This window comes from Melopsittacus undulatus, chromosome 9, assembly GCF_012275295.1.
Source record: "Melopsittacus undulatus isolate bMelUnd1 chromosome 9, bMelUnd1.mat.Z, whole genome shotgun sequence".
NCBI lineage: Eukaryota > Metazoa > Chordata > Aves > Psittaciformes > Psittaculidae > Melopsittacus > Melopsittacus undulatus.
Window position 1 is genome coordinate 5825958 of NC_047535.1, and position 12546 is coordinate 5838503.

The 12546-nt window shown below is 38.7% G+C and overlaps 1 protein-coding gene across 2 annotated transcripts in view; it reads right to left on the reverse strand.

The window, feature by feature from the left end:
• MCTP2 (multiple C2 and transmembrane domain containing 2) overlaps window positions 1–12546 on the reverse strand; it is a 122438-nt gene that overhangs the window by 54954 nt on the left and 54938 nt on the right. For both annotated transcript variants that reach the window (XM_005148772.4, XM_031048683.2), the window contains 4 exons: window positions 9022–9208; window positions 8057–8150; window positions 4059–4161; window positions 1972–2074 (listed from right to left, as the gene is read on the reverse strand). In XM_005148772.4, coding sequence (XP_005148829.3) covers window positions 1972–2074; window positions 4059–4161; window positions 8057–8150; window positions 9022–9208 — 487 coding nt within the window. The remainder of the gene's footprint in view (window positions 1–1971; window positions 2075–4058; window positions 4162–8056; window positions 8151–9021; window positions 9209–12546) is intronic.

The following is a 12546-nucleotide window of genomic DNA, read 5'->3' on the forward strand; positions in this document are numbered from 1 at the left end:
TACTGCTCTGAAACTGGAGATATTGACAACTCAGGCTACTAGAATAGACAAACAATCTAAAATAGCCTCAGCCACAACAAGAACTTGCAGTCTAAGCCGCAGAGGGAAGAGGACTGCAAAGCACACAACAGTGTGTGGGCACCAAGAGCTCAGTATTTACTGCTCAGCCTCTATAACTAAGGCTCTTTATACCCCTAAAATGCAAGGGTTCCCCTGTTCTGGACTTCGTATAACTTGGAAATAACACACAGTGGATGAAAACAAATACTTTTGTGAAGAGATTGACAAGCCACATTGCTTTTAATTCACATACACAAGAAATATACTTATTTAGACAAGATAATAACAAACCTGGAGTACACTGACCTATTTCTTTACCACTATAAAGCGTTCCTTAGATTGAGATCGTGCCCTGTACACCAGTTCAAGATTCAACCTGGGCAGTTCATTATTTATTTGGAAATATTAAATGTTTGCAGTTCCCCTCTCTGATCTTGACTGGTAACTTACCTAAATTATGGTGACTCTATGTATGGGTCTTATATGTCTTGCTTTGATCTGATGGGAGCTCTGCTTTCCCTCTAGAAACATCCTGTTTCTCCAGTCTTTGCTAGGACACAGCCCCACCAACCTGTTATTGCAACACTGCCTTTCCTGCAACAGCTCACATCTACAACTGAAAGCCAAACTCTTGCCTTAACCATGAAAGATGTGTGCCAGCATTTCTGCAGAGGTGAATATGCTTTCACAGGGATGTTTCAAAACAATACTGCAATTTTGTACTCTATAATTTCAATCAGGATTCACTGCCTGCCTACTCAAGAGTGCTATTACCCAGAGCATCACACTGTGCATTACCGAAAGCATCTCACTACTCCATATATATCACTTGAACCATGTTATACCTTGCAAGCATGAATGTTTGTACAGGGATCAAGGCAGTACCCACTGCATAAATACCTGTCACACCCTCCTCTGCATAGGGAACCTACTGCAAAACATCAGTGCCTCAAAATTCAAGGAAACACCCATGCTCACAGTTAAACGTGTTTACACAGCTTGACTAATATGAGCACGAGTCCCATGATGTTTCAAGCCTCATCTACTAATTGGTTTAATAAAAGTCACAGCTGAGAAAGTTCTTTCAAACTTTCAAACAGAAAAAGTTACAAGAATCTTCTGTGATGCTGCACATACACATGGAGTTGTTTATATCCTCTTGATCTGGTTTACTAACTCTATTATTAACATCCTTATTCCACAATTAAATCAGGCTTACCAAACATAATACTGTGTTCCCCCATTTCTCTATTAATGTCTCTTGATGGCCCTTTTATGTTCCCTTTAGCTTGGCCTTTTTTGGCTATTTCTGTAAAGTTTCAACTCTCAGTCTCCAGAGCAATGACTTTCCCCTGAGCTTGCTTTGTTTCCAGTTTTGATTTTATACTCCCATAGTAGTGCTCACTCTTCACATATTTGTTTACAGAACAAAAGCCACCAGTCTTTAAAAGCACTATGGAGTAGAAAACACCCCTTTTAGGTAATTTTATTCAGCTTTGCCAATAACAACAGCTATCTCTAGTCAATTCTACTGTGATGTGCAATTACTTTCTTGGAGTAAAAAGAAGCAAGACAGAACAAAGACATGCTTAAAATGTTACCTTCAGAAGATGATGGGGAAACATACAGAACAACTCAATTATGTTTTCAGAGCTACATGGCATATAGTACTGATGAGGTACAGACACTTGTGCAATTTTCTTTCCAATCAACCAAATTTGTACTAAAATGGGTTGGCAACGCTCATTACACTAAGGAGAAGTATAAACACTGCCAACTTAGGCATATATAGATCACAAAACCTGTTTATCTCTAAATCTGTGTTACTTTGTGCTACAGAGAAAAGAAATGCAACTCTTTCCCAGCAAAACCATCAATTTTTGAATGATACACGAGGCAAAGGTAACTTACAGACAGCAATGGGATGGCAACTTTTCCAAGAAAATCAGGGGGTTTATCTCCATCTTCATCAAACACTGTCACTTCCAGAACATCATGAATATCTTTAATTGGGCTGGAACAAAAAGTGCAGACACATAAGAAAATAATATTCAATACACATGCACACGGTCTCCTTCACAAAGATCAGAGAAGACTCTTTTACTAATTAATTTTGTATTACCTTGGAGTATAAAACTAGTATTTAATTAAAATCCCCAAAAATGAATCAAATGATGGGTATTCCCCAAGCTTTTCCCTCATGTTTCAGTCCCATAACTAGTGAAGAAAGTAACTACCAAATGGTGGTCACAAATGGTGACATCTTCTGTGCACTGGTGATGCCAACAGTGTAAATCTCAGCTCTCCAACAGAGAAAGCTGGTGACTGGGAGATGTCAAGGGCTGAATTCAAACCCAGACTTTAGGACACCAAAGAAATAATACAGAAAACAAACTTATGTAACTTCATTGGACTTAATACTGCTATTCTGCCCCCAAAGATGGTTGTTTCAGAGCTCCGAGAACCTATGCTGCAACATGGTGGAGTTGCTTCCCAGTTGTCTCTCCAGCTAGAAGCTGTAGCATGTTCAGTGATACGATCTGGTGTCAGCCAAGCTACCACAAAATGCACTGGTTTCAAGACAATATAACTTTAAAATATACTGAAAGCTGCCACTTCTGCCATTATACTTCCACATTCCACTCCAAGACATCATCATTTTCTATATGATACAGCTACCAGTGGTATAAAATATTAAAACCCCACAGTGACACACACAGATAAGTGTGTTTCAGAAAATCTGCATATGATGTGAAAGGCTCTCTGGTGGTACTGAATGCTCCAGCTGAAACAGATTCATCCACTCAAAGCAACCCACTCTTCTCCAAAAGAAATCTACATCAGTAGCTTTTAAGGTGATTAATTGAAAGCTTTTTAAATGGCAGAACTCTAAGGAAAGATGTGAGAGCCTGATCAGCTCAGTGGATTTGATGCTCGGACTAACCACATGACAGCAATAAGAAAGTTAGAGAATAACCTGGAGCTGACACTTCTGAGACCCACAGGAAGCAGAGACACAAATGTTCTTTTAAAACAATTTTGGATTCTTATTAGATTTATTTTCTTGGCTGAACATCCAAGAAGACTCATCTGCTGGCACAATCTCAGAATAAACAGTGATGAGTGGAAGCTTCTTGAGAACAGTGAAGTAACAGAAAGGTCTCTAAGAGGCTTGCATTCAGCTGCACCCATGAATAAAACAGAAATCCAGCAAAGTACTTCTATCAAAGAGATCAGATACTTTTAATTGTGTTCTCAACCAGCCAGTATTTATCAATGCTGCTTTTGCAAGAAGCCCATCATTCTTAAACCTTAAAAGGTACAAATATCAGAAATGCTCCTGTGCCAGGCTCACACAGCTGTCTTCATTGCCGCAGACTACTACAGTCTTAGAGACATTTCTCTCACTCAGTTATTCATAAAGATCTTTGTCAGCAGAAAATAAGATTTTAGAAAAATTTGCTGTCAAAACAATGCCTTATCCTTTTTTTATATAAAAGTAACAAGAATAAAAGAGAATACTTTGATTTCCATAAAATTTTAAGCTTCTAATTTGACTCGTGTAAAATCAGAAGATACACCATGAATAACATGAGCTCTAATTTGCTGCTTGCTTACAAATTAAAGAATAATTCTACTATGGTTCAACGAAGCATTCTATTTTAAATTATGGAAAATGTAGGCATGAGTAGCTGGTCTCTACTCTCTGTTATATTATCTCTCGGATCCAGCTATGACTCCATTATGTCTAGTCATGATTCTTCCTATAAATATCACAGTAATTTTTCTTTTAATGACTTCTATTAATAAACTCCATGCAAGAACTAGTAAAAGGCAAAAGGCTTTAATTGAGTTATGGTTGATATTTCTCCAACATCCTCTCTGTGAAAAAATGACGTATCTTAAACTTGACCTTTGTATTTTTCCCAAAGTCAATAGCTGTTATAGTAAAGCTGCTGTGTGGTGTTGCAGCTTGTTTTCAAAAGCAATCCACTTACAATGTGAAAACTTTGTTCCACTCTGGATTGAGGTTCTTGTAAACGGTGTGTGTTTGAAGCACGTCATTTCCCAGCTCTAATACACAGAAAGGATCACTTTTACCTAGGGAAAGAGCAGATAGAAAAAAAAATTAAAAAAGAAAAAAAATACAAATGGACCAGTTATTTTATTTAGTATTCACACTCTTGCTTTGCAGGAAGGCTGAGGAAGTGGTTGGCCAAATAAAATTAGATCCATTAAGACAATGGTAAATTGCCTTGCTCCATTGGACTTGTTAAATAAGCAGTATCCCGATGCATTCACAGTTCTGGAAACTCAGCACTTACCTTACAACTCATTCAGGTGGCTTCCCTCTTAATACCCGAAATCTGAGACTTACAGTGAATCATCTCTAAGTCTTTATAGTTAGAAAACTCTGCTCACATTGACAATTACACCGATGACATTACAAAAGCAGTACCATTGTCCTGAGCCATCTAAGTACTGCTGCTGCAGTTACAGCTCTCTATTCTATCTTCTACTTAGAGTCTGTGGTCGTCTTCAGATGATTACAGAATTAAATACCCACACCACGGGAAGAAAAGCATAACACCGTCTGTATCAGCAGAATTTCTTCAATGAGTTCCATGTGAGCAAGCTCTTGAAGCTATGACGACTCTACACAGTGCCACAGTTTAAACAAAACCCAGCATCAACTGGAGAATTCATGCATGAACCAGGTATACTGCTTAAAGCAAATAAAGCAAACCCCACAAAACCAAAAAGAACCCAACTTCCTCTCAAAATAAGGATATTGTCATAGAACCTATTATGGCAAAGACACATTTACTAATGTTTTATTTTTGATAACTCATATCATATGAATTTGTAGCTTTCACAGCTTATTGCAGATCAGCAGTTTCCATCGTGAGCAGAGTACCCTTTATCAGCATGTGTGACTCAGGATCTGATTTAATCTCATCTTCAGTGCTCATGTATAACTCAGACACAGGCACTACAGCCTGACTTGTACGTAGGCAACTAAATATGTCAGCAATGCAGGGCTTTAGATAGCAGACAAACAAGATATTTAAGAAAAAGCTGTCTTTTATTTAATCCTTCTTTTTGGTGTTATTAATACAGAGCTCTTAAGGTTATTACTGAGAAGTTTATAAACTAAACAGGAATCTTTTCAGTATGTAAACAGCAGGGTATTAACTAGTCAATATTGGTAAAGTTTAAAGACCATGTGTATTACTGGAATCTATTTGTCTTGTCCTTTTCAGCTTACGTGCCTTTTCCCTGATAAGTATGGAAAATGCACATAGCCTTTCAGAGAAACTGCTTGAAATGCAAACTGGTATATGCCAAAAACAATCCCACTGTATAATTTGGTACTCTGAATGCTATTTTTTGGTCAGTGAGCAAATGCAGTGTTTGAGAAGAACTCTCGTGCGTACACAGAAAACATCCAACAAAGCAGAAAAAGTCATTTTCACGTCAACAAAACTATTATCTAGGAATACAAAAGTATGGAAGCCTCAAACTGAGCTAGCTGTGGCTGAGGAGCTTCTACATATTTCATATAGCTTCATGGAAACTAGACTAAAATTTATGTTAAATGGTGAAATATGGATTTTCAAAACACTGGTGAAAACCAAAGCAGATACTATATTATTTTCTGATAGCTATTACTGTAGTAGACTAAAAACTTGAAATTAAAGTATGTAATTAAAATCTATAATGCCAACAAAATTATAATGAAAACTGAAACCCCAATCGCACCAAAATCCAATCTTTATTATGGGAATAAGGTGATATTACACTCGTGGTCAGATGACTGGTCTGCAGAAGTTCACCTACACAAGACTCATGACTGTTATGGGACAGGACAGGGAGGGAAAACTATCTGCTCATACTGCTCCTCTGTTAACCCTTGGAAACCTTTGTAGCTCTTAGTGTCTCTATGATATTCCCTTTATCAGATTTTTAGCTGGTCTTTGAATTGACTTTTATCAATAACAATAAATCTGAGCAGTCTCCCTGGCAATGCAGGAAATATGGCACTGCTCTAGGAGGGCTCTATTATGGAAGCCCATAATTGCTACACTAATCATTTATGAATGGCTCAGAACAGATAATTAATCTTTATGTCTCTCATTTCACGATCAGAAATTATGCTATTTTTACCTAAAATGGCTGCATCCTTTTGCAATTTGGTGGGTCTATTACAGCATAATACCAGGATATTTTCAGCACTGCCATTGAAAAACAATTTGTCATTTGCTTCGTGAATCAGGCTCAAAGCCTGGGTTATTTTGAATATAATGACAGACTGAGTAACCTTTTACTTAAGCAGAATTTCATTCTGTGCTATGCACAAGGAATGTGTGTCACATACTCTGTATGAAAAGTTTTTGAATTGCAGAATCAAGAACCTGTGTGTCTCTTCCAATGTTCATTATCCACCCACATGTTCCTGTTTAAGTACTGAGGGAAAGGGGGCCAAATCCATCACTGATGCAACTGCACTAGCATCAGTGAAGTTTTCCAAAGGATAAATAACCTTCCAGGCTCAGCTCTTTCCCTGGACACTGCCTGTATTAAAACCTTATGTGCTTCTAGATAGCCCTAGCCTTGCCATTTGCCAAAGGTTCTGCTTTGCTGGAGTACCATTATTAAATCCGTTAGTAAGACGCAGTTACACTCCTAATTCTGTATAAAAATACACATTATATCAATTTAGAAATGGATTTCTATACAAGATACCATTCATACTGGTGGGGGTTTGTGTTTGTTTTCAAATTAAGTTCTTCAGTTCTCTAAAGCTTTACTGCTTTGTGCAGTAATCTTTTTTAGCAATGCAGGGTTAAGCAGTGAATTGAAAATTAACATAATGATTCATCTTGGGTTTTCCCCTTTGGTCCTTATTTTATGAGTTATGTTCCATTCTTCATGAAGACTGGGGTATGGAGCAAGAATGTTTTCTCTCTAGCATTTGGAAAAGGGGAAACATAACCTCAGAACAATCCCAAGCACACAGACTGGGTGGATATCCCATCCATGGAAGTGTAAGGACAGGTTGGATGGGACTTTGAGCAATGTAGTCCAGTGGAAGGTGTCCCTGCCCATGGCATGGGGGTTGGAACTAGATGAGTTTTAAGGTCTCTTCCAACCCAAACCATTCTATGATTCTATGACCTTTCATGCCTTTATCAACAAGTTATCTGTAAAAATGACTATGCCAGCAAATACACAACATACAATGCTGTCTGTGAATTATGAGCTGCTGCAAGATACAGAATGAAAATGTCTCCACACTCCTGGAATATATGGTAATAAGAATATCCAGGCAGTTGCTACAAAGGAGTGTCCATTTGCTACTCCTTCTATGGAAAAAGAATACCAAGTTGTATGTTTAAAGTTGCTGTCAGGACCAAACACCAATTTGAGGTACAGTTCATTGAAAAATCTATCCTTTTCTTCTAATAAGAGCTAGCTCCAGAAAGATCACCCCAAACTGAAGCCTCAAACAAGCTGCAAGAGAAATCTCACTCACATCCCCATAACTAGCAAGCTTTCTTTTTCAGGTGACAGCCTGCAGCACCACCCAAACCCACACACTTAACACTGTGTCAGACACCCCCAAAACCTTTCAGTCTTGCTCACAAACTCACAAGGAACCTGATAAAAGATGGAGCAGCTGCTTTGCAGACACCATCACTTTATATCAATTCATATTTTACATATTTCTGCTGGAAAATACAACAGCACACCATGCTAAGTGTTACCAGTCACACCCATCAGATCTAAAGAGGAAATCAGATCTCCATCCACTGGACCTTCCCACATACTTCTGGGAGCAAAAACAATTTCATATCTCATTTCCCCAAGGCAGGTTTCACCACTGAAGAAATGATGGGAAGACTTTGCTTTGGTCAATCGACAATCTTGCACATTCTAAGAAGCACTCACAATATATTTTAGCAACATATGCTGCAAAAGAAAAACAAAATACCTGCAAAATCTGCTGCCAACAGATCCACGGCCTTTAAAACTTTGACTTGTAAGAAGCCAATGTCCTTTATGTCCCGAAAGGAATTCTTTATACACTGTAAGAAACAAAGCATAAAGGTGTATTTCTTTCGTAAATCAGTAAGAAACAGATTATTAAAATACTAAATTACTTACATTTTCATATCCATTGCTATTTCTGCAGGTTTTTAGTTTAGCAGCTGATACACCTATAAATACATGCCCACTATCCCAGTCTCACTGCATCATGACTCTGACATTCACAACATCACACACTACCCGCTCCTAAGGAAATTCTCCATTCACGTAAGTTACATGCTAAGCTTATGGTGGAGATTGGAAGGAGTCCTACATGCTTATGCAAGTATCATCTGCCAAATAAACCAGAAAATGGGACAGGTAGACCTGGAGAAGCAGCATGGGTCGGGAAGGCAACACCCTCCCTTCCATCAGTAGTGAGGCACCTTTCCTCCAAACCTTTAACTTGGTTCAAAGTCCTCACGCCTCAGTCTCACACCCCATTTCAGAGAGATAAACTTCTTCCTTCTTAGCCAGCTTTTGAGGCATGGAAGTCATCATACAGCTTCATCTTCCAACAGCTGAAAGTCCAGGACATATCCCCCCCCAAAGGAGGAAAGCAGGCTAAGCTTTCCTTCCATGTTATCTGGTGTGTCCCACTTCCATGATAATCTCTTAATACTGCTCAAGTTTGCAAAAAAAAAAGTATTAGCTTAAAACTCAAATACAAGCAGCCAAATTGCTTGGGTCTATCTGACCCGCCAATCTCCCTGTCATTTTGAACAGAATAACTATTTCGGGCAATAGTTTTCTCTGGTAGGAAACATGTTATTATGACTGGACAAATTTTCCTTCTTCCTGCAATTTTGACTACTTTCAAAACTAGAGAAGGAGAAAAAGAAAGAAGGAGGTAAAATAAAGCAAACTCACATATCGCTGTGAAATCTGTTGCCGTTCACTGGGGTCTCCCAGAGGGCAGACACACAGATCAGAGATAGACACTCCTGTACATGGGGCAACAGCAATCAACATGAGCAGGGACCCCGGATGTTCTCCCAGAGGCAGCTTTAAGCTATTGGTCTGCTTCATCGGCAGGGCAGAAACATCAACCTGGCATCTAGAACAACATCACCAAGCGTTAATAAGAAAAAGGAGGTGAGGGGAGGAGGGAAAGCAATATTTATACTGATTTCAGTAGCAAGTGAGCACCAAAACTCATTGCTTGTTCAGGATGGAAAGAATGCAAAAAATAAGCATCTCAAATTTGGGAAACCAATTAGCCAGTTTCTACTGCATGTACCATCAAGTTTTGCTTTCTGGTTCACCTACTGGTAAGCAGAGGTAAAAGGTTTGGGCTGCAAGTACAGTAGGAAAACTTCATTCTGGCCTGCCTCACTTCCCCTCTAAAATCCCCAAGCGTTTTGTGATGGATTTGAAACGCAATTTTATTTCACCTGGGGGAAAAGAAAAAGGGCAAATGCAAAATTTAAAACATTAGCCTAAAATGGATTAGTTTCTTTAGTCACATACTCCATTTTATGCTACATTATACTGTATGCCCCAATCTCTTTTACAAGCCTTACTAGAGCTCCATTTTCAGTGTACGGTTATATTTCCCAAAGGGCAGGATTGTCTTTAAAGTCCCCCCCAAACTCCCTGCACATGATATGTATCATTAACCTGATACTTCCCCTAAAAACAAAAATAAGGAGAGAAAAAAAAAGAGAAACATTCATAAAGAGACAATAATAAAGGATGAGTATGGGCTAAGGCAGAGAGAGATCAGTAGACAGCCAGTTATACACGAAGGGAGCGGTTAAATGCAACAGAAAGCCTAATCATTTGGCTCGGCTAAATGCCTTCTATTTAGAAGTCCAGTAAATGGAGTGGAACTTTTCTGAACCTCCGTGGGGTTTGGCTTTTAAGAACAGGCTGCACAAAAGTTACAGATGAAAAAGGAATAAAACCAAAAACAAGGAAGGAGAAGCTTTGCTGCCCCGGTGCAAGGGGAGTCACGTTTCTCAAAGGAACGGCGAGCGAATGATGAAGAGTAAGAGCTTTTGCTCCTCTTAATGCCTGCCGACAAGTTTTTATTTAAACTAAACTTGTTAAGGTGTTGTCTTAATAGGCTAAAATTCCACAGGGTTCCCCCAGGTGGGTTTCTTCTGGGTAAATGGTGCATGTAGTGTTCCTGATTGATCCCATTCCAGTAGTAGAGCTGGAGCAGTTTATACCCATCTGCTATAAATTGCATGCTTTCCGCTTCTTAACAGCCTATTTTCTGTGAATGCTAAAGGGGGTGGGAAAAAAAAAAACAACAAAACAGAAAACAAACCCAAAACATTTCCGCCTGAAAACCCAAGAAGCTACGTTATGAAGTAAAAGTCATTGGTGTGATGACTTTGTAAGTCATGCAAAAGATCCGTGTATTAAAACACAGCTCTTTATGCAAGCTTCTTCTGATCAGAATCAGTGGGGATGGCTTTGCCTTAAGTGTGCTCTTTACTATTCACTGCATTGAACGTACAACAGGTTGCAAGTTTACTCTTATTAACTGATTTCAAGTGCTTTAAAGAGAAAGAAAATAAACCAGGAAGAGTACTAACACTGTTCGGTGTGTAGGCTGCCTCTCAACACAGTTTCCAAGTGTGAGAGGCTGCGTTTAAAGCTCGCTGCTACACCTAGACTCTTCAGAAAGATATGACAAGAGAAGTTACAGCAGAAAGGAAGACAAAGCAGCAATAAAAAAGGCAAGTATTTGAGAAAAAGACCTTATCACTTCCACTCTGGAGGTCATCACCACCTTGGCTGCATTAATACAGTTGCTTCTCAGACCACTGCACTTCTACTAATACTTTGGGTATCAGTGCAAAAGGGGGTACATATGGATATCTCTGGGGTTATCTTTATTTCTTTTACAGATGAAGAAACTGAAGGAAGGAGAGGGGAAAACTCAGGGTCACCCAGCTGGTCTGTGATTCAGCTGGCAACAGAGGCCACATCTCCCACATCAGCATTTCATCCACCACCCACTCAACACAGTCCACAACTGGGAAAAGCTGCGTTTGCTTTCTTATGTTAAGAACTTTTAATGGGGTAAGAGAGAAAAGACAACTTGTTCAAACAACCATGCATCTCCCACCAACAGATAACCTCAGAAATCTCACATACCTCTGAAGCAAAGTTAAATATAATTCTAGCTTGTTTGGGCAAATTGGAATTGTTTCTCTTATTAAAAGAGATTTTATTATCCAAAGGTCAAAGAAAAGACCAAGTATAAGGGTGTGGGGGTAGGAGGGATGAACATGTGGAGGGGAAAACAGCAGGAGGTGGAATATAAGCATTTCTTTCTCAAATCATGTCTGATTTCCGTGCAAACTGACTTCCTTAAAACATCTGTGTTCACTCAAGGTGATGGTATGCCTCTGTATTTTCTTTTGAGGAACTGAAAAGAAAATCCACATTTGCACTTGCAAATGGCAAAAGGCTTAAGGAAAAATAAAAAGGACAATCTGTTTCACTTAGGTTATACAACGTAATTGATCAGGCTGCAAAGAATGCAGCTTGGTAAAACAATTAGACATTCAATTTACTATATAAATGCAGTGGTTTCCACACAAATGCTTCTGCACTATTAAAACGAGTCTAATGATTTCCAAACTACTCCCCTATCTTCATGAAACAGAAACTTTTCCTTCTTTCTCAGCTTTTTAGCTGGCAAGACCTTATTACAGATAATTATTTCACAGGAAAGTGGGAAGAAACTATTGTGATGGGCACAGTATAAAACTAATGGAGGCAATCCGCTTTTTGCTCAAAAGTTGCCTGATTTGAATGCAAAGGGCAAAAGTCTCAGATTATTTGTATTTTAGATGATGCAAATGATGATCTGAGTTAAATTCTCAGCACAGTAATCCCATCTCAGAATAAGATAGCTCTGCTTGTTATCATCTTTTGCTACATTACATAGTATATTCAGATATAATCTTTTACACCCATGGCTATATGCATGACCTATAGGGGATACAGTTCTGTAAGTTAAAAGTGCATTGTGCACACAAACGTATCGCTATTTTTAACCACAGCTAATTAAACACTTTCCTTCCTCCTCCTGATCAATGCCGAGGTCTACACCTCTATATTAACCTCTAGTTCTACAGAGGATAGCACCACAGCTTTAGTTTTCATTTAAGACTGTTCTTTTGACTTGTAGCCCTCATCTTTTGCTGCCAAACCTCCCCCCACCCTTCCTTTTTTTATTCATTTTGCAGAAAAAAATTACTTGAGAACACTACACTGTAAATTTGGGGGTTAAATTATTTGTTTGACTTTTATCAGGTAATCAAATGTTAACATTTCGCTTAAAGGTAGAGCTTTGACTCTTACCAGTAGCCACAGAGTTGTATTTTATTACCCAATCTACAGTTCATCAAATTATAATACGTATCCTTAAAT